Genomic DNA, 22,946 nt, shown 5'->3' with positions numbered 1-22,946 from the left:
TAGGAAGAGTCCTTTGACTTGCCTTGGTCCTGTCACGGACGCTCACTCTTTTTTTCATATTAAAGAGCAGTAAACCAGAGACCCTGCTGCCCGTGTTTCGTGCAATCACTCCATCCGCTTCAGCTGTCTGGTGATGGAAAACTCACCAAAACTCTTCCCAGTAAAACAAACGATTGAAATGCTCACTTAAGGGATGCATGGTTGGCTCTGTCGGTTGGGCCCCTGCCTGTGGCTCAGGTCAAGATCTCAGGGTCCTGGGATCGAGTCCCGCGTGGGGCGCCTGCTTCTTGCTCTGCCTACCACTCCCCCTGCTTGTGCTTGCGTGTGCGCTCTCTCTCTCTCTCACAGATAAATAAATAAAATCTTCAAAAAAAAAAAATGTTCACTTAGGTACAGAGTGGTAGCTTTGGAAAATCATCCAAACGCTGTGCCTTTTTCCCTGTCACAATTAAAATCCTCCTGCTTTTCAAGAATCCAAAGCATGGGTGCTATCTTTAGTCTTGACAGTGATAAAAACCCACTCAGTGTGCACTGATTCACTTCACTTGTTCATCCCGTGTTTATCGATGAAAGCCAGACCCTCATTTCCTGTTCTGGTAAGAGGAGGCAGTCTGCAAATAAATGTGACATAAATGTCTGTCACAATGGGAGAGAACTTTCTGGAAAGTTAACAGCCCATTCCCACCCCCAGTGAGGGCTGAAAGATCGGAGAGACCCTTGCTGGAGTCTGTCTTGAGGCTGGTTTGTTCCAGGATAGAAGGCCTCCCCGGGTGAGCGCTGTGCAGAGCAGGGCTGGGTGGCCATCGGGGGCCGGAGGAGGGCTGGCTACCTCATCAACACCTGAGTCTGGTTTGGATTTGGGGCTCCTCTAGCGCCTGTTTGCACTGCTTGGCTAGGGGATAGGAAAGGTCTGGAACAGAGACGAGGCTCCTAGTACCGTGGTGTCCCCCGAAGGCACACACCCGGAGCGTACCCTGTCCTGCGGAGATCTGCACGGTTGCTGGCTGGTGCAGTAGCTCGTGTGCTCCACCCAGACAGTGGAAGCAGACGCATCTCACGGAAGGCTCTGGTAACCACGGCTGTGGGGTTGTCTGGTGAGATGGTGTGAGGAGCTGCGTTTCTTCACCCTTCTACAAGGCGGTCAGACTGGAAATAGTTAATTGTGTACTCTGTTGTGTGTCCAAACGTGTCTCCCTACTTTTAGCCCTGTAGCCTTGCATATACTGCTGGTCAGGCCAGGGGGTGGGGGTAGGGAGGCGCGGGGCAGCCACTGGGGAGCAGAGTCAGCAGGAATGTGCATGTTTATAAAACTTGGCTTGATGTGTGGCTTTCTCTTTCTTTATGGCTCGAGAAACCCGAGATGATTATTAAATTTGCAAATCTCCCAGGTTCTAAATTCCTACTTTTCCTTAAATTCACCCCAGAGTTAGAAGAATCCAGCAGTGACAGCAGTAACAGTGTGTCCTCATTCTGCTTTCTATTTAGCTGCCAATAACTTGGCATCAAAATCTAGGTCATAGGGAGGTCTTTGAAGAACAGGGCTGAAAATAAGGGAGAAGTACGTTTTGGTGAGGAGAAAAAAATGCTGCCTCCCATTTCCTAACTTTTTGTTTCTAGTACCATGACTTTTGCCCTTTTGAGGGCAATCCTATGAAGTGAGTTAACCTTTAGAACTAGGAGAAATCTTTCTACCCCTGTATTTAATGACTTCTTTAAACCTTTGTTGTACATACTAGGAATTTTTTTTTTTAAGCAAATCACTGCTTCGGGGCGCCTGGGTGGCTCAGTGGGTTAAAGCCTCTGCCTTCAGCTCAGGTCATGATCCCGGGGTCCTGGGATCGAGCCCCATATCAGGCTCTCTGCAGAGAGCCTGCTCAGCAGAGAGCCTGCTTCCTCCTCTCTCTCTCTGCCTGCCTCTCTGCCTACTTGTGATCTCTGTCAAATAAATAAAATCTTTAAAAAAAAAAAATCACTGCTTCTTAACTTTACATATTTTAATATTTAAATGTAAACGTATTTAGTATTAATACAGCTTGATGTTTTGGGTCTCTCACTCTGTGGTATATTTACATGTACCTGGTTCTAAAGAAAGGTAGAAATAGTCTTTTCCTCTGATTCTTGATATATAATTCAAAGCTGTTTTCCAAAACAACAGTTGATAAGGGGGCGTTTGAGTGGCTCAGTCAGTTAAGCATCCGACCTCTTACTCATCAGGTTCCCTCCTCAGCATGGAGTGTCTTAGAGATTGTCTCCCTCTCCCTCCCCTTCTGCCCACACCCCTACCCCGTGCTGCTCCCCCTCCCCTGTGCACAGGGACTCGGTCTCTCTTAAATAAATTAAATCTTTTATAAATCACCATTTATATATTTTGTATTTCTTATTTATATCCTTCACGTCCTTGTTTTTTAAACAGTATTATTAGTGAAAAATTCTTCCCCCACCTTTAAATTGTTTCTGAATAGCTTACCAAATTTTAATACTAAAAATTGGTATTTTTATTCTACTCTGTATCTCTTTGTCATTTAGAGCCATGCTGTTTAAAAAGGGCCTGTGCCCGTAGGGCTGCTCCCCAGAAACTCAGAATCTGTATTTTGACAAGATGGGTCAGGAGCATTCATGCAGAGCGAGGTTCGAGAAGCCCTGATTAGGGGGAATCAGACCTATTACAGTGCTCCTACTGGTCTAGAAAGAGAAGGGACTTCTAGCACCACAGTGTGGGTAAAGCTCACAGCATAACTTATTGAATCCAGTTACAATTTTAAATTATTTAAAATTTAGAATGTGGGTTTTCAGTCATCCTGACAAATTTTGCCCTATCCCCACGGCACCTTTGATTCTAATATTTAGTCATTTTTCCTGCCCTCTTTTGTCGACATGCTTTTATAAACATAATAAATTTGTTTTGAAAAGGACGTATCACTACTGTACAAAAAAGTTTTTTCTTGTGCAATTTAAATAAACACGTAACTATTTTAAAGCACTGTGTATTTTTTGTGTACTGTCTAGAAGTATCTTTGGTGCCCCCAGAGAGGTGTGTACCTACTACAGAAATCCCAGTTCTAGGAGATGATGGGTGTTGACAGGGATAAAGAAAGGACAAAAGAACAAAACACACAATCTTAACAGTGAGAAAGTGACTTCAAAAACATAAAGGGGAGGGTGGCTCAGTGGGTTAAAGCCTCTGCTTTCCTGGGATCAAGCTCTCTGCTCAGCAGGGAGCCTGCTTTCCCTTCTCTTTCTCTCTGCCTGCCTCTCCACCTACTTGTGATCTCTGTCTGTCAAAAAAAAAAAAAATTTTTTTTTTTTTTAAATGCAGATAAAGATAAATACTGCCTGGTCCAGTGTTGCCCATATACTCTCTGATCTTAGGCCTGCTATGCCCAGAGAAGGGAGTTTTTGCAACAACACCAGGGTGCTTAGCCCTGTGGAGGTTTTACCTAGTGGAGGCCCAGAGAAGAAAGGGTATGATATCCGTGGTAATCCCAGTAAAAACCACCGCTGTCCCATAATTGTTTATAACTCAAAGTAGTGGCCACTGGGGGATTGGGGCAACCCAGAAGTTTATCATGCATTTAAGCTCTTTAATGGTAAGGCCCCACTGGTGGGTTTTCTTGGCTGTATTATGAGCTAGTATTGTCTCAGGATGAGAGCTGCATTGGATTTGAGAGCTGGAAGGGAGGAATAGTATGTTACCACTCTCAGTATATTCAGATACATTGCTTCTTGGCTTTCTGGCTAAGATCAAGTATAAAGAATTCAAATACAATTAGTTTCCTGCACAGGGACTTGAAATGGTCATCACTGAACGTTTCAATTTCCCTAAAATACCTAAGAGTAAAGAAAATAACTTCTGTTGAGTATAATTTTTTAAAAAGCATCCTACAGCAGAGATTTTTTTTTTTCCCCCAGTGATGACTAAAGAATAGAAGTCTAGTGAATTCCAGGGCCAAGGACCATACCCATAGTGTGTAGTGATTATTTGTATTTAAAACTGGTAGTAGTCCATTATTCTGATAGTACAACAGAGGAGGGTATTTTAAAGGGAGGCTCAGCCGTTTAGGTGTCTACCTTTGGCTCAGGTGATGATCGCAGGATTCTGGGATTGAGCCCCAAGTCGGGCTCCCTGCTCCGTAGGAGCCGGCTTCTCCCTCTCCCCTGCTTGTCTCACTCACTCTCTGTCAAATAAAATCTTTAAAATAAATAGAATAGAATAGAATAGAGATAAAGTAGGTCAGTTGTCACCTCTTAGGTTTGGAAGAGGCACCGGGCCTGGGTCAGTGTGCAGGTTGCTTCAAGCACCTTGTGTCCTTAACTGGAGTCCCATTAACTGTCTGACAGTTCTGTGTCATGCGCAAACTTGGACATCAAGTCACCTTCTATGGTTTCATTCAAACGGTGACTAAGACCGTCAAAAAAGCTGCGGTCAAGGACGTAATTGCTTTGTGGGTGGGCTTCGGGGTGTGGAGGTGGGTGGGATACTGACCTTGTTGCCAGAGACTGAGGCGGCTCCTGGGACGTAGGGCTTTTAGTGCTAAAACCAGCCCGTCGGGGGCAAACCAGGACTGTTGGTCGGGGGACCCTCGGCATGGGTTGGTCAGCAGCTGAAGCCACCCCCCAAACCTACTGCCCTGCAGCCCCGGTTCTCCGTATTATACCCCAGCGTATGGTGAGAAGGACAGACGTCCTCCTCTGGAAGGGCGTGACAGCATTTCCTGCCTGCTGAGGAGCCACCATCAGCAAAGCTGTGTGTGGGGCAAGGGGGGGTGGTTCTTGGCTTGGCTGGCTGTTGGTGAACCCCAACACCGACTCCCACCACTCAAGGCCCATAATAAGTCTTCTGTTTATGACCTGTTCTAGAATTTTGGCCTGGTATCAACCTGAACCTCAACCTTAACATCTGACGGGGAATTCAGTTAGAATTTTTCATGAGACCCAGTTATCCCATTAACCTTAACCTTTATTGCACCAGCCCCCTCATGGCATCGTTTAGGGTCAGTAGGCGTCTGCCCGTACCCTGCTTATTGAGCCCATGTAAATGAGCATGCCTTGGAGGACCTCTCCAGTTTCATTCCCATTTCCGAAGCGAATGCACCTGTGTCGCGGCTTAGACGCTTCTGTGTTTCCTTCCCGACAGTCCTACCCATCCAGTTACATGGAGTCCATGAAGCCCAACAAGTACGGCGTCATCTACTCCACCCCGTTGCCGGATAAGTTCTTCCAGACCCCGGAGGGCCTGTCGCACGGGATGCAGATGGAGCCGGTGGACCTGACCGTGAACAAGCGCAGCTCGCCGCCCTCCGCGGGCAGTTCTCCTTCGTCGCTGAAGTTCCAGCCCTCGCACCGGAGAGCCTCGCCCGGCCTGAGCATGCCTTCCTCCAGCCCGCCCATGAAGAAGTACTCGCCGCCTCCCCCGGGCGTGCAGCCCTTCGGCGTGCCGCTGTCCATGCCCCCGGTCATGGCCGCCGCCCTGTCCCGCCACGGCATCCGCAGCCCCGGGATACTGCCCGTCATCCAGCCCGTCGTGGTGCAGCCGGTCCCCTTCATGTACACCAGCCACCTCCAGCAGCCGCTCATGGTCTCCTTGTCGGAGGACATGGAGAACTCGAACAGCAGCATGCAAGGTAAAGACCACTGCCCACTGCACGGCCGCTTGGGGGCTGCACTGGGGGCGGGACCAAGAGCTCTTGTGCTCTTGGAGGAGCTAGTCCCCTTAGGGTCGGCCTGCCTGAGGCATTTCCTTTCTGATGGAAGGGGGGGGGGTCCTTTCTCTTTTTTTTTTTTTTTTTTTTTTTTAAGTGTTTCTACTAGAAGAGCTCCCAGGAACCAGGCTGTTTAATGCCATGAAATGGGTACGCCCACTGCATAATTGTCAACTTCAGGATACTAAAAATCCTGAGTTTGTATTCTGCTTTATTGAATGCTGACCTGGTTCCGTTAAAACGGCATTTAATAAATGGCCTTTGATCGCGGTGATAAGTAATGGTTACTAAAAGCCAGCTCATTTACTGGCTGGTCGCAGGCAGAAGACTATGGGGTTAAAAGGAGATTTCCTAGAATCCTAAGGAAGACCCATTTGGGGCCAGTGTGCTCAAAGGTCAGCTTCTGACGCTTGCTGCTCGCTGGTGGAGTAGTGGTTGGGGAGACACTAGATCCTCCCCCACCCCTCAGATTTGCTTTCTGCTGTAATTTTGCCAGAAGCCAATAAATACTCCACACATCCTTGTCGTAGATAGAAGCTGTGCAGTAAACTTAAAAAAAAAACTGAAATTGGTCGATTGTACATGGAGTGACTTTTCTATTTTTATTTTTTAGTACCTGTAATTGAATCATACGAGAAGCCTATATTACAGAAAAAAATTAAAATAGAACCTGGGATTGAACCACAGAGGACAGATTATTATCCTGAAGAAATGTCACCCCCTTTAATGAACTCAGTGTCCCCCCCGCAAGCACTGTTGCAAGAGTAAGTATGTTCAGGTCTGCCGGACTTTTGCGTGGCAGCGCACATCTTGGGACCTGGGTTGGAAGCACGTGCTTCCGGCTCAGGCTGTGTGGATTGCCAGGAACACTATGCAGCCACTGGGAAGGATGGGAAATCTCTCCAAAGGCAGTGTGTTCTGCTGTATGGACTGCATCCTGACATTCTCGTCAAGTCGACAACAGATTGAGCACTTGTGATTGCCACTTGTCACAACAGTTGTTTTTATCTTGGGGTTTTGGGGTTTTGGGGGGGTTTTTTGGTTTTTTTAACCCTCCTAGACTATACATAGTTTTCCCATAATCTTTATCCCAATATGGATTGAATTTGATATTCTGGATATTCTACACGAGGTTGGATTGTGAAAACTTGAAAAGACACACCTTGTCCTTCCAGTTGTCACCTCTAATACTGTTTCTGTGATGGGGAATGTCTTCAGTCAGAATTTTCAGGCCACCTGTGAGCCGGAGGAAGTCATTCCAAGAAAGACCTGTAGACAGTGGTGGCAACAGAAAGTTGCTTTGTAGCTCGGAGAAGTTCAGTGTTGGAATAACCCATTATTCTCTGGTCTCAGGTCTTCATCACATCTGCCCTTAGAATGTTCAGCGTGGTTTAGAACTGCCATCCAGGAGGAAGGTTTCTGTATCAACTACATCCAAGCCCTGAACAGTGGTTTGTTTTAGGTCTAACTTGTGATGGGTGTTCTACACAAGTTAAATAGCATTATTAATGGAATTTGCTGCAGTAGATAGCCTTGTCTTGCCTTCTACTGGAGGCTGTGTTTGTAGGAGCTCGGAAGGTGACCTTTGGGTCAGGCATCTTGGATCCCAGCTCTGTTCTTCACCATATGTATAACCTTGGCCTAGTCAGTCTTGCTGCCTCCGTTTCCTCTCTGTTTTCATTATTGGTTGTGATTATTTTCCTTGTAATTGTCTTGTGGTGTGGCACTTTCAAGGTTGACTACAATGGCCGACTTCCTGGTACAAGGCAGTAGTCTTCCTTCCCTCCAGGCCCCTTCCGTCTTGTTTCTCCCATAGTACTTTTTTCCAACTTGAAACAGTGTTCTGCACTCCTTTCTTTGTCTTTTCCCGTCTCTCTTACCCAAGGCGTTCTGCAACAGAGTGTGAATTCTCCGACTTTCCAAGAGCTATTTTCTTGAACTTAAAATCTACATTCTAGTTCTGTCCACATCTAACCCAAGCAGGCACCCCTTCATAATAGGTCATGTTCAAGGTCATGTTCAGTGCCCATTGCAACAAGTTCTAGTTGGTTATTTTGGGGGGAGGGGTTGTCCTTTGCTCCCTGAGAAATGGAGAAGAGAATGAATCCTACGAGCAGCCACATCAGCAGGGAAAGAGTGTCTGGTGAACTTGGACTAATACCTTTCACAGTTCACAGTTGCATCATGCTTCCCCCACCCCCGGTGAGACTTTCCCACGTGTTTCCAAAGGAATTATTTCATTGCAGCACAACAAGCATGTGGGAGTCAGAGCAAATGGAGACGGCTGAGCCAAGACATTAAATAATTTGCCTAGAGTCACAGTGTGAACAACAGCGGGGTCCAGCCTCCATCCCCCTGCCACCTGATGAGGGCTCTTCCTGCCACGTCCCTGTCAAACCGGTGCCCCCCCCCCACTCCTGCTCTCGGGTGGAAGGAGACCCAGAAAGACCAGCCAAAATAGACATACCTTGCGGGCCAAGTTCCCTCCTCTTTTATGGTGCCAGGTGTCTCTGGCAAGGTGACTGGCTACATGACTTGCACTTGTCATTGTTCTTGCCCACGTGGTGAGTAAGATGGAATACAGCCAAGTGCCCACAGAGAAAGGGAGGGATGACCCACGGACTGAAAAGGGGTGATTCCAAAGTCGAGGTGACTCTGAATTGCAACGTAAACCGTCACAGAAGAAGAAGATTGGAAAGCATTATTTTGCGCTCTAAATGCTGCTGAAAAGAACATACTTTCTGCTTGCTTTGAGTGATGTCCTTTTGATGATCTCAAGCTCGGTAGCTTTTAATGATCAATGAGTAATATACTTATTTTAATGCTGACCTAAGAATGCATTTTGCTCCTCAAAACATTCAAGAGATTAGCTACAACTGGGACATGTAGTCTTTAAGTAATTCTCTCACAGATGTGATTAAGTAATGTCTTGGAATGTGCCCAGTAGCAGCCCACATAGGAAGCCAGCTAGCCAGGAAAGAATCGATTGAAACCAAGTGCCTAGTGCCATTGCAGTGAGGCGGTCCCAATAATTCTCTTTCTGGAAACTCCTCCTGTCCGAAGGCAGACTTTGAGATACAGCTTTGAAATCCATTTGCTTGCACAGAAGAGTTATAGCTTTAGGATGATTTTTAAAGGCACTTGAATCTCTATCAGATTCCTTCTCTCTTCTCTTTTTTTTATATTTACATATATGAAATGTATTTAGAACAAAGAACTGGAGGATCAGATCTCCCCATTTAATTGTGTCTGTGAATTACAGCAACCCTTGGTTGTAATGATCCCAAACAGCTTCTCTGAAAATGAGCAGCGGAGAGTCCAAAAAAGGGGGCAGTCTTGAGACCCCGGCCTCCAGGTGCTGCCTGTGCCAACCTCCGGCTCTCTAGAGGTGGGGCCGCCACCCGCTCTCAGAATGATGCTACCTTTCAAGGTAGACATTGGCTCGAGCAGGGATTTCCTTTCCTGGTGTTGGGAGATCCCCCAGAAAACTCCCTCGTGAAATTAAACCACTGTAGAGGCCAAGTTTGCAAATGGGTTTCTTCTGAACTTCAAAATATTAACCGCGACCATTTAGTAGATTTAGTAGATTCACATCTGGAATTGATGTCACCCTGCAGTCCTCACAACTTTCTGACATCATATTATTACCAGCATCCCCACTGTACAGAGGACATGGAGGCACAGAGAGATTGGTCCCTTGCCCAGGGTCCCAGGGACTCTGAGTGACAGAGCTGGGATTGGATGTTGGAGCACATAGCCTTTTAACGTACCTTTATATGCAAAATGAGCTGGGGAAAGTAGTCAGAACTACCGCACGGATACTATGAGACAGATTTCCAACCCATAAAATCTAATAATTGGGAGCGATTTCTAAAATCACTTGGGATACTCCCCCAGTATCCCAGCGGTAGAGGAGATACATTTTAACCATTCAGTTTTTCCCCCCAGCATTTTATTTCCTGAAGTTCTTCTAATGAAGATGAAACTTTACAGTTGATGGCATTAAAGTTGAAAGTTAAAAATAAACCGACAACTCTTTTCTTTCTCTAGGAGAGTAATAAAAGTACTAATTCCACTTTCTAAAAACCTGTATGTGTCCCCAGATCTGTCACTCTGTTTTCTCTCTGTTTGTACATACAATTGAAGTCCTTGCGCCCCCCCCCAGTGTTGACTTTTCCACCTAAACCTGGCTATTCATTCTTCTGTATTGACCCCACTAAATATTAAGGTAGGGGTAAAGTGAGACTCAAAACTGCCAGTTTTCTTTGCTAATAATAGAAGTGAAAAATAAGTAGTCACTTAAAATCAATGCACCTTTTATTCTTTTCCTAGTTACTTAGTAGGCCTGGAAGAGCTCCTGATAGGGCACTGTATTGAGATTTTTACCAAGATCAAAACAAGCTTCATTTCAGGGGCTCCCTTTTGATTTTGATGGTGAAATTTTATTACCCTTTTTTCTCTCCCAAGCGTGTGTGTTTGCCTTCATCAGATTCCTTTTCTTTTTTTCCTCATCCACACTTAACACAGAAAAATTCAGATATTATTTGGACCATTTAAAGAACTTGAGATCCCAGTTGAAGAGACAAGTCTTTTATTACCTGTTAACCATTGGAGGCCAGTTCCATAAGCTTGTGATGATGTACCAAGTAATCAGTCGTTAGGAAAGCTAATGAACCGATTAGAATTTTTTAATTACTGACATTAATTAGCGGAGGAAGCCCCAGAAAGCTTTATAGACCTTTCCCCAGATCTTTCCCCATCTGCCTCTTCTCTCCTTCTGAAAAAGAGAAAGTTTAGAGCAGTGGTGATTGACCTGATTGGTTTTCAGAGCCCCCCAGGAAAGGTGTGCGGACACAGGAAGGGGTGTGGGCAAGCAGGCAGAAGGCAGGGAGACGTCAGGTGCCCCTGAGAACTGGCTTTGCACCAGAATCCTCCCTCACGCAGGAAGGACAGCAACAGGAAAGGTTTGAGGTTTTGAAAACAGCAGTGCCTTTATTCCTTTTGGAAGAGCCAGAATCTGAAACTCAGACGTGGATCGGTGATCTTTAAGAGAAGCTCATTGCCAGTTTTGGAAAGGATAAAATCCAGATAACGAGCGGGATTGCCTGAGCTTTAGGAATTTGACCTGTGTTCTTCCCTACACTAAATGACCATTAGGGCAAGCCGTTCAAGGACGCTGGAACCCTACTCAGCTTCGCTCTCGTACCACAGATTCTGTAAATAGGCGAATCTGTCCTGAGGGAAAGCCTCTCCCAGCACCTGTGTCTCCCTCTAGCGTAGCACCTAACCCTTCTTACTGTCATTACTTATCTACATGTCTGTCTCCCCCTAGAGTGTGAGCTCCTCGAGGGCAGGAACCCTGTTTTTATTCATCTTTGTGTCCCGGTGCCAAGCACAGTGCCTGGCTCATGGTAGGTGCTCACTCCATGTTTGTTGAATGACTATAGAAGTGCTTCTTGGGTTGATCAGCTAATTTCTTTTTGTTGTTGTTGTTGTTGGGTTTTTTTGTTTTGTTTTGTTTGGTTGGTTGGTTTTGCCTAGTATTGTTAACGCCTTTGGTAGTAGACTGAAGGAGAGGAGAGAGGCTTTCCCCCGGATATTTCACACTGCACGTTGGCTTTCCTAGGAATCACCCGTCCGTCATAGTGCAACCGGGAAAGAGACCATTACCTGTGGAATCTCCGGACACCCAGAGGAAGCGGAGGATACACAGATGTGACTACGACGGGTGCAACAAGGTGTACACTAAAAGCTCTCACTTGAAAGCGCACAGAAGAACACACACAGGTATCAGAAACGCCACACGCCCTCCATCTTTTCCTCATGAGAGAGAGTGAAATGGAATTTTAGGAATGTTCTAGCTTTCAGAGGTGATGATAAGGACGTGGTCCAGGCATCTTGAAAGGAGCAGAGCTGTCTCCCGTCTCTTCTGCCAGTTGTAAAAAACGGAGTTTTTTGTAATGAGTTAGAACGGATGCAAGGCTGTCAGCGTGACAGGGTAGCTCCCAGTCCCATGGGGTTGTGTGCTCTGTGTTCCAGGGAGATGGCGGGTGGGAAGGGGGCGGTGGGAATGTTCTTAGCCCTGGGCCTGTTTCATCAAGGATGTGGCCTTGTAGGCACCATCCTTTAATAAATGTGGTACATCACCAGATTCACAACGGCAGCAAACAAGCAAACCAAAACCACCACAGTTCCTGATGCAGAACAAATACAGAAGAGGAAAGATATTTGGGTGACTTGTGATTTCTAAAACGGAGGGAACTTCTGTGCTCTCGCCTGCCCTGTTTGTTCTGGGGTATTACTACTTCTGCCCAGGATTGAGCACAGAGCATGCCACCAGATCTTCCAAAAGTGATGACACGGGTGAAGAAAACACAGCTGTTCTGTTCGCTCTTGAACGTTTCATGAGCAGAGCAGCTGGAAGAACCCCTACAGGAAGGGTGTCCACAGCCCGCTTTGTCAGTCAGTGTGGGAGATCCGTGCTGACAGCAGGCCTCGTCTGCGCTAACCTCAGACGCTTGGATGTGAAATTCGAGTATAACAGCCATTGTCCTCTGGGCACATTTTCCTTCACTCAGAATGTCCATTGTTTGTTTGCTGTTTGTTTGTTGTTGAGCCTTGGGAATCACTCCTGTTAGGAATGTTTACAACAAGGAAAATCTGGGATTTGAAAGAGAAAGGGGAAGGAGAGTGGCAGAATGGAGTGAAGTTACTCAGTGATTCCTAGGGAGAGGGAAAGGCAGCTTGTGGACAGCTGAGTTCTTGGGTTTGGTCACAGGGTTCTTAAAGGGAACTTGGGGTGGGAGGTGCACCTTGCATTTAGAGAAGCATCAGGGGGCGCCTGGGTGGCTCAGTGTGTTGGGCCGCTGCCTTCGGCTCGGGTCATGATCTCGGGGTCCTGGGATCGAGTCCCGCATCGGGCTCTCTGCTCAGCGGGGAGCCTGCTTCCCTTCCTCTCTCTCTGCCTGCCTCTCTGCCTACTTGTGATCTTTCTCTCTCTCTCTCTCTCTCTCTCTGTCAAATAAATAAATAAATAAAAATCTTTTAAAAAGAGAGAAGTTTCAAGTCTCAGATGCCAGGGAAACCAGTAAAAAAGCATTCCCAGGGCATTAATGCAACCTGAAAGGTGGTTGTTAACCAACTTCAGCTTAAGATGAAAAAAGACATTGGTTATTTGACTAACAATTTAGATGTAGGAAAAACACCTCAGCATTCACATTCTCTGAAGCAAAGCAGGTAAGACAATTCTGAAGAGCTCCGCGAAATACCAAGGCATGTCAGTCCTTAAAATTTCTAGACAACAAGGGGGATAGTAAGTGGGAATTGATTTGTGAGGCCCATTTGCCCTTATTGACTCACATTAAACATGTACGATGGCCACTAACAGCCTTTTTATTTGTAAGGGCCTTCATGCTGGCTCTCCCTGTGATTTCCCGCCAAGGTCTTCTGTTCCTCACCTGTCCGCTACCATTATCCCGCGGGAGGGTGTCCAAGAGACCTCGCTGCTGACAGGCCGAGGAGGAACTACTGTATTTTTAGGATGTCTCAGAGCATTATACCTCGGCAAAGTTGCAGTTGACTCAAACAAAAGATGCTGAAATTCCTGTCAGGATCTATCACGCTTCTTATTTTTAGGAAACTGTTAAAATAAGAAGGAAATCCTGTAAACTTTCGGTGTGGACTTCTCGTTAAGTGGAAAGCACTGTGTGTAACTAAGCACCACGGTGGCTTAAGACCTGAAGATAAATAAAGATCACAAGTTGATGCCTCCCTGCTATTTAGGGCAAAACCAAAATTACTTGCGAGCTCCTCCGAATGGATTTCAGTGGCTTGATGCTGTGAAAACTTGTATAATCTTTTCTTTGTGCGGGGACGGGTGCAGAATGCTAGTTAAATAGTAAGATAATTAAGCCCCTTGTTTTCTTGTTTGGGGAGCAGATGGAGGGACATACCTTGGAAATAATATTTGCCCAGAGTTGTACCTCAAAAATCTCTACAGATTTTAACTAATGAATAGCCTTTCACCCTCAGGGGGAAAAAAAAATAAGCTTTTCCGTTTTTCCTTTTTGCAGGAGAAAAACCCTACAAATGTACATGGGAAGGATGCACATGGAAGTTTGCTCGGTCTGATGAACTAACAAGACATTTCCGAAAACATACTGGAATCAAACCTTTCCAGTGTCCAGACTGTGACCGAAGCTTCTCCCGCTCTGACCACCTTGCCCTCCATAGGAAACGCCACATGTTAGTTTGAATGGCTCCGTCCCCCGCCTCAGCGTGGCTCCCCACTCTCCTGGCTCTCTCTCTGTCCTCCTTCCCATGATCTAACTCATTTTTTACATGTACATTTTAATTTGGATTCAGCTGGCCTGAATCTTCGGAATTTATATCATTCAAACTTCCATATGGTCAGTAGTAGATGTTCTCTAATCCTCTCCTTACCACGGGTCAGACCTAAAGAATGTGAACACTTTTTTTTTTTTTTTTTTTTTTTCCTGGGGATGCTAAGCAAACCCTTCTTACAGATACGTTTAATGTAATGAGAACAAGGGAACATGTAAACTTAAAATAGCCAATTGTCGATTTCTCCATGTATTTCTCAAAAGAATGTCAAAGTAAATGTATTAGAAATACAGTATCCAGCCTGCAAGTCCTTGCCAGGGGACCTTGATACCTCTGTGCCCTGTGATCGTATTTTGTGCTTGCCAGCAAGAAGGAGGGCGGCCCCTCTCCCAGGTTAGGCAGACGTGCAGCCAGATTTCAGGTAGGACTGTCCGTCCACCCTTCCTTCCTTCCGTTGCCCTTCACAAACCCTGCTTGTCAACTTGGATTTACCATGTCTTCAGTCCTTGAAGAACGTCTGTGCCTGCAGCTAACAAGGTCTTTGCCACCCCCGGGGGCTGAGCCGTAGTGCTGAGTTAGGCGGGTGATCTCAGTCAGTGAGGGGCCCAGCCTTGCAGGGAGTCAGAATGAAGGGGCATGGCGCAGGAGAGAGGCAGCAGCTTGGGCGAGGGAGGAAGCCGGCCCCTTCCTCCTGGGCTCGGGCTTTCCCACTGAGGTTTCATCACTGGGTTAGCTGCACAGGGCATCCCCAGAGCCTCAGTCTCTCTGCTCAAGTGTGCAGAAGCATCCAGCACAGCCGAAAATTGATGGAGTGAGTCCTCCGTATCCCTGTCACCATTCCTCCGATGCCCTTAATGTGGGTCATCGAGCCTTGATTGTCGAAACACCATGAAAATATTTTGCCCAGTAATGGTAGGAAGGGAAAAAAGTCTTTTGAGGAAGAGTATGGATGGCCTTTCTTTCACTCAGCCCACTTGCAGCTTTTTTTTTTTTTCTTTGCAAACAGGGAAACGTTGAGTGTATTTGTATTCCCATATCAAATTAATCATACAGCTTTTATACGGAAAGTCTGCTGTGTGGACCATAGGGTGCCAAGTGGGCTGTCACTTGTGTTTGTGACACATACCGTTAAGTCAGCGTCTGCTGATCCTCTAGTGGACGTGTCCATTTTAAGACCCGAGTGACCCGATTTATAAATACAGCTGGTTGGGAAGCACACATACCTTCAGTCGGGGGACAGATTTCTGAAAAATACAGAAAACCCCAGTTCAGGGATTCATATCTTGAGAGCTCCAAAATTCCCCAACATTACTATTTAAGAGCTGGAAATCGATCACTCAAGTATCCCCTTAGAAGAAGCTGAAAATGACTCGTGTTTATGTCAAAGAGAAGTAGCGCGCCATTCTTTAGGGGGAAGTTTTATGTTTTGTGGGTTTTTTTTCCTTTTTTTCTTTTTTTTTTTTTTGATTTTTTCAAAAGCTGGCTTTTGAGCACCATAGTCTAAATGCCAATAAAAATAATTCACGCATAGAAAAGTCATTGGTCCTAAATTTGAAGAAAGTGGGCAACAGTGGGTGTGTGTCACCAAACGCGCCTTCATCCCTCGATAAAGGATGGAAGAGAAGGGAGAAGAATCCTGAAGAGCCATCCCAGCCACAACTCAGGATCCAACACAACCTTAACTGGGAGGAATCCATTGTTCATCTGTTTCTAAGACGTCAATGAATGAGTGATTCTGGAGGCCCGCGAATCGTGTGGGGAGCTTACTCTGGTGGCTTTGTGTTAATAAAAAGTTAGTTGTAGGGACTGTGCACCTAAGAGATCCCACTTACCAGCCCTCTGAACCAGCTAAAAGGAAATGCAGTTGAGAAATGCAGTTACTTGTTACCTTCTTGGCACTTGGTTCTGATTTTTTTTTCTTCTTTTTTTTTTGTAAGCACTGCGAAATTTGTTCAGAATATTAAAACCTCCTAATTGGGCTTTCTTTGTGTTTTTGCAACTATGACATGAATTGAGGGGTAAAAACGGCTCTTGGGAAAGTAGGCATTGTCTGTACTGTAAATGCTGTCACTTTCATACCAAAGTGTGTATTTCTAGGAGGGATTGTACTGCAACACACTGAAGATCAAGTTGGAATGTGAGGAACTTTTTTGTTTTCATGGAGATGACCTGTGTGTGTGTGGTGTGTGCGCGTGCACATGTTCAACCTATAGAGAAGGTAGGGGGAAAAGCAAGAAAGGGTAGAATTGATCATCTTGGAATAATTAGCTTTTGAGTGTGGGTCTGGTTAATAGAAAGCTTCGTAGGTTCTCTTGAAATTTGGTGTGTTTGTTACAGCATATTTAAATTTTGTCAAAAGAGCAAGCAAGACCCTGCAAAGACTTTCCATTACTGTTCAGCTTACTTAGATTATGTTAACAAGTTCATTAACAAAGATTCATTTTAAGTCTGAAAGAAAGGCAAGCCCCACTGTTCCCATTGCTGGTCTGTATACTTCAGTTACCGATTGGCTCTTGACCAAATTTCCTTTTTTTATATATATTTGTATTTTACTATGATAGTTGAGAAATTTAGTCTCTTAGACGTTTTTAGCTGTTATGGTGGAAGACCTCAAATACAAGATAGGATGCCCTTGAACGTGTGGATTTAATGATGTTCCAGGTCACCATCAGTGGTTTTAATTGCAATATTTTACATTGATGAGAATGATTTGTATACATGAAGTTAGCGTGGTATAAATCTTGTTAGGGAGTTTCTTTTGATTATTGTCCAAGGGTCATCTTGGGGAAATCAGAACATTTAAGGCTGAATGCATCATATTGTAGAGTTCCAAAATGGAATCTACATCATAAATGGGCATTAACATTCTAAATCGTCCGGTAGGGAGAATGTGTTGGCAGCGTAACTAGGTCCAACCAAGGAAATGCTACATACGCGGGAGTTTCAGGAGCCTTGGAACAGATTTCTAGGGGAACCATAGATGTAAATGTATATTTTATTAAAACACCCATCTGCACTATCAGTGTTGCACTAATGTGGGATCTGAAAGACTTTATTGCTGATACTGTATATCTGCACGTCATTCCTCATTAGATTGTTTTAAAGACAATCTCAAAGATCTAAGGTTTTAAAATAATTTGGTTTGCAAATACACCATCATCTTGAAGGAATCGCTGTTTTACATGAAGTTGCTCAGAATTGTCTTTATTCTCTTCTGGGTCGAGGTTAACAATTTCTAAATGATCGCAAATTCACTTAATACATTTACAAAGCCATTTTACATGCATTAAACGAGGGCTACAACAATATTACGTTTTACAGATACTAGCACTTTTTTTTTTTTTTGCTGTTATGTACTTAGTGTTAGAGGGTCAAAATAATCTTTCTGCTTAGCATCTCTTAAACCATACCTGCAAGTGTAGCAGGATTAGTACATTTACAGTACTTTAATACTTGTATAAACTATGCAGAAATTTTTAATAAAGTGTAATATATTTTATAAGCTAATAAGACTGAATGGGTAAAGGTTTTTAGCATGCATTAGTATACTTGCAAATACTGAAACATTTTGGTAATCTTTCTTACTAAAGATGTGAATGTTTAATGTACCTTCGCTGTTTCTACTCTGTAGTCCAATGGGAATTCAGTAATGACATTTTGTCATGTCAAACTGTGAACATAAATTTGTACTGTACAGTCCTCATATACTATATACAGTATGCAATATATGTATTATATACTTGTTAATAAAACCATCAGAATATTAAGTGTGATTATGTGATTTCTATCTGTGCAGTGATCACTAGGATCAGAACTTGGCCATAGAACATGAAACAGTTCTTAGAAATTGCAAAGCGAGTCACCCCTTCATAGGCAAATTCGATGGAGGGAAAGAAAAATAAATCTAGGGGCACCTGGGTGGCTCAGTGGGTTAAAGCCCTGCCTTAGGCTTGGGTCATGATCTCCGGGTCCTGGGATTGAGCACCGCATTGGCCTCTCTGCTCAGCAGGGCTCCTGCTTACAACACCCCCACCCCCCACCCCGGCTTCTCTGCCTACTTGTGATCTCTGTCAAATAAATAAAATCTTCAAAAAAGAAGAAATCTAACTGGCATCTGCAAGGAGTGAGTTAACTTAGCCTTGAAGTCATGTCCCTGGGTTCTGGATAACAGCAGCAGGAAGTCTTCTAAGCCCCAAACCATAAACTTGTAGAGAACCCCCCTCCCCCACCAAATCCACAAACTTACCTAGTGCATTCTCGGAATATTTTTTATGATAGTCACCTTCTTTCCCAAAAAGGATATTCAGTGCCTTGAATTAAAAGAAATACAATGTCTAATACATACATATTTACGTTTTTAAATAAGAGATTAGTATTCGTAGCTTGGGGAGTGGGGCATCAAACAGGACAGTAACTGCATCTACTAATTATGGATCAACTTTAAAGCTCTCAGTACACCATGTCCACGGACATTGCTATGTCCTTCGTAGCCTCGGAACGACAAATGGTTTCTGATGGAGACTTAAGAGTTCTTGTTTAAAGCAAAATGTAATCACCTCTTCACCCTCCCCCTAAATGTAATTGAAAGTAAGACAGTGGCTTGTTAGGTCTCACCGCAGCTACCTTCGGCCTGGACTTCCATCGTAGCATAACATAAAATACCATGGCTGGCCCTTGCTACAGGATACCTGCACAGCTTGGAGAGGGGAAGAACATTTGGGAGGAGGCTGAACTCAAACCTTGAAGTACTCTCCAGGTTTCCCCAGGAAATTTCCCTGCTTTTACACTGAGATAGTTGACTGTAAGCTCAAAAGATACACATGACTGTTACATCACAGTGGAACACAGGCTGGGATTGGTCCAGGTGATTGGCTATAATCTTCCAACCATATTTTATATATGTGTGACATGACATTTGCTGAGTTCAAAAACAGGCCCGTCTTTCCAAGGAGGTACTATATGAGAGCTGGATTCTGCCTGGGTGAATGATCAGAATGGTGACAGATGGAAATTTTACAAGAAACCAAATTCTTGGAGAAATCGTTGAAGGAAGGATGTTAAGCGTGTGGGTGTGCACACACACATGCGTGTGTGCGCGTGCATGCACAAATTCATAATTGTCCAATATTTTAAGAGCTGTCAGGTTGAAGAAGAGATTAGGACCTTACTGGGGGCAAGTTATATCAATTCTAATGTGCCTAAAAGGAAAAAGGTGGCTCTGTTCAGGAAAGGACAAGTTGAGATGGTAGTAAAAACACATACATAGAGAGGCAGAAGTTAAACTGTTAAGAGACCAAAGTGACCTGTGGGTGCACAGAACAATTGTTCTTCAAGGGTACATTCATTTTAAGATGTGTAAACTGAACCTGTTACCTTTTCCTATTTCTGACCCAATCATAATTATGGTGGTTGGTAATTGTTCTGTATCCACAGTGACCCCTAAATGAGAGTGATACATGCTACCAATTAGAATTCTTATTAAATGTATGACTTTGACAGATGGCAGTTCTCACTAAATGTAGACACGTTTATTGCTTTGAGTACTTCCACTCATTACGTCCCTCGTTTTGCATTCCCTATGGGCATCCTGAGTGGTCTGGGTTAAGGATAGAAGACAGAAACTGGATCTTCAGGTTCCTAGACCATATCTCTGACCTTCTAGATACAGTATATCAGTCGGGGTTCTCCAGAGAGAAAGAGAACCAGTAGGATATTATATACACAAGAAGACATTTGCTATGAGGAAATGGCTGACATGACTACAGAGGCTGGGAAGCCCCATGATCTACCATCTGCAAGCCACAGACACGGAGAAACCTGTGGTGTAATTCGAATCCAAAACCTTGAAAACCAGAGAAGTCAATGGTATGGACCCTAGTTCGAGGGCAGCAGATCAATGTCCCAGTTTAAGCACACAGCAGGAAGGAAAACAAGCCAATTCCGTCTTCTTCCACCTTTTGTTCGATTCAGGCCCTCAATGATGACCACCAACATGGGGAGGCAATCCACTTGACTGAGTCCATAGGTTCAAAAATGTGAGTGTCACCCAGAAACACCATCCCAGACACACTCAGAAATCACGCTTAGTCTGCGCACTCTGTAGCCCAGTCAAGTTGACATATAAGGAACCGTTACTCTTGGGAACTCCATCAGGCTCAGAACTCAGCCTCTAAAAAACTCAAAGAGGAGGCTTTTGATGACCTTCAAGGCTTGCCCGTCTACTCCAGATCACATCTCCTGCAGAAAAGTCCAAGCGCTTGTCAGTTACGTGCCTCTAAGGCTGGGCTCATGCAATCCCTCAACAGACTAAAATCCCACCACACATTCAAACCAGCTTCTCCCACACCATCCTCAAGCCTCTTCTCCTTCATGAAAGTCGTGCAATATTGTGGGCCAACTATACTGAAATTATTATTATTATTTTTTTAAGACCCAACTATACTGAAATTATTATTATTATTTTTTTAAGACAACTCCATGCTGGGAGTGGGGGAATCCAATGCAGGGTTTGAACTCACAACCCTGGGATCTAGAGTCAAACACTCAACTGAGTCACCCAGGAAACACCTTAAATTAATTAAAAAAAGAAAAAACAACAACAACAACAACAAAGCAAAGCAAAACAAAGCAAAAAACAAACAAACAAACAAACAAACAAACCACCTCCCTAATAGTCTCTCATGCCCTTTTGCAGTCAATCCTTAGGTAACCCCAGGTCTATTTTGCCTCCCTGTATACATTTTTGCCTTTTTCAGAATGGACTGCAGCCTTTTGAGTTTGACTTCTTTTGCTTAGCAGCATTCATTTGAGATTCGTCTGTGGTTTTACATGTATCAGTAGTTTGCTCCTCTTCATTATTTAATGTGGATGTACCACAATAGCTCATACAACCTCCAGGGGAAGGATATTTGGATTATTACCAGTTACTGCTACAAATATTCACATAAAGATTTTTGTGTTAATGTAAGTTTTCACTTCTTTTGGGCAAATGCTTAAGAGTGGGATTGCTAAATTGTGTGGTAGCTAATGTTTAGTTATTTTTTAAAAAAAGATTTATTTCTTTTAGAGAGTACAAGCAGCAGAAGGAGCAGAAAGGAGAGAGAGAGAGGGAGAGAAGAAGACTCCCCACTGAGCGCAGAGCCCAACTCAGGACTCAATCTCAAGTCCCTGGGATCACAACCTGAGCTAAAATCAAGAGTCCGATGCTTAACCGACTGAGCCACCCGGGCCCCTTGTGATGTTTAGTTCTCTAACAAACTATTCAGCTCTTTTCCAGAGTCACTGTACCACTTTGCATTTCAGTCAGCAACATGTACTCCACAACCTTACCAGCACTTGATATGGTCAAGTGTTTTGTTTTGTTTTATCCATCCTAATGGTGGAACGTATCTCATTGTTCTTTTGATTTGTATTTCCCTCGTGACTTATGATAAGCATCTTCTCATGGGCTTGCTTATTTGACAACTGTATATCTTACCTGATGGAGAGTCTATTCAAGTCTTTTACTCATTTTTTTTTAAAGATTTGATTTATTTAATTGTCAGAGATTTAGAGAGAGAGAGAGCAAAAGAAGGGGGAATAGCCCGCAGAGAGAAAAGCAGGCTCCCCAATGAGCAAAGAGCCTGATGTGGGACTCAATCCCAAAACCCCTTCCTCATTTTTCATTAGGTTGTTTTTTCCTTATGGCTGCATTTTGAGAAGTCTCTATTTAAGTGTTATTTTGCTAGTATTTTCTCCCACTCTGTGACTTGTCTTTTCATTTTCTCAATAGTTTATCTTTGAAAAGCAGATGTTCTTAATTTTGATGAATTTAATTTATCAATTTTTTTTCTTTTATGGATCATAAATTTTATTTCCTAGCTAAGAAACTTTAGCCTATCCCAAAGTCACACACAAAAAAATTTTTTTAATTTTGTTGCTTTAGGTTTTACATTTGACCCACTGGGGGTTAATTTTTATATATAATATATGAGGTATAAGTCCAGGTCCAGTATTTTAAATATGAATGTCCAATGTTCCAGCACCACTTTTTTTTATTTTTAGAAGGGGGAGGTGGTAGAAGGGCAGAGGGAGAGTGAGAGAGACTCTTAGGCATGCTCTACATCCAGCATGGAACCTGACACGGGGCTCAATCTCACAACCCTGAGATCATAACCTTAGCCAAAATCAAGAGTCAGATGCTTAACCGACTGAGCCACCCAGGCTCCCCTCCAGCAAAACTTTATTTTTAAAGATAGATTTATTTATTTACTTACTTACTTATTTACTTACTTATTTGAGAGGGAGGGAGAGAGAGCCTGCATGAGGAGAGGGAGGGGCAGAAAGAGAAGGAAAGAGAGAGGATCTCAACCAGACTCCTCACTGATCAAGGAGGCCATCTCAGGGCTTGATCTCAAGACCCCAAGATCATGACTTGAGCCTAAACCAAGTCAAGAGTCAGACACTTAATAGACTGAAATTACCCAGGTGCCCCATCCAATACCACTCTTGAGAAGACTACTCTTCTTCAAATTGACTGTGTAGTTTTGTCCCAAAAATCGTCTAACCATATACATATAGGTCAGTTTCAGAACTTGGTGTTTCACTATTTCTGTGTGTCCTTCCTTTCACCAATACCACATGATTTTGATTATAGTAAGCTGAAACTGAGACTTCCTATCTAAATCCCTGGATATGAGCAAATACCAAACACTTCTGGAAGAACATATTCTTAACCCATGACGCAGAGAAAGACTTACTTGGATTTACAAAACCAAACTAACAAAACACATGAGGAAACGTATCCTGGATGCAGGAGTTAGCTGTCCCTGCAAATGGCACAACACAAGGGATTCACGTGGTGGAATTGTCAGGAACAAACTATAAAATAAGTACATTTAAAGACTTAATAGAATTAATGAAACC

At 44.0% G+C, this 22,946-nt stretch overlaps 1 protein-coding gene across 1 annotated transcript in view; it reads left to right on the top strand.

Annotated features, from left to right (window-relative positions):
- Positions 1-17,809, top strand: part of KLF3 (Kruppel like factor 3) — a 37,013-nt gene extending 19,204 nt beyond the window's left edge. Inside the window, exons 3-6 of the mRNA XM_044224618.1 lie at positions 5,135-5,621; positions 6,313-6,463; positions 11,326-11,486; positions 13,772-17,809. Coding sequence (XP_044080553.1) covers positions 5,135-5,621; positions 6,313-6,463; positions 11,326-11,486; positions 13,772-13,953 — 981 coding nt within the window. The 3' untranslated portion in view covers positions 13,954-17,809. The remainder of the gene's footprint in view (positions 1-5,134; positions 5,622-6,312; positions 6,464-11,325; positions 11,487-13,771) is intronic.
- The last annotated feature ends 5,137 nt before the right edge of the window (positions 17,810-22,946 follow it).

The sequence above is a fragment of the Neovison vison genome, chromosome 11 (assembly GCF_020171115.1).
Source record: "Neovison vison isolate M4711 chromosome 11, ASM_NN_V1, whole genome shotgun sequence".
NCBI lineage: Eukaryota > Metazoa > Chordata > Mammalia > Carnivora > Mustelidae > Neogale > Neogale vison.
Note: the sequence above shows the minus strand (reverse complement) of the source record. Positions and strands in the feature narration are given on the sequence as shown.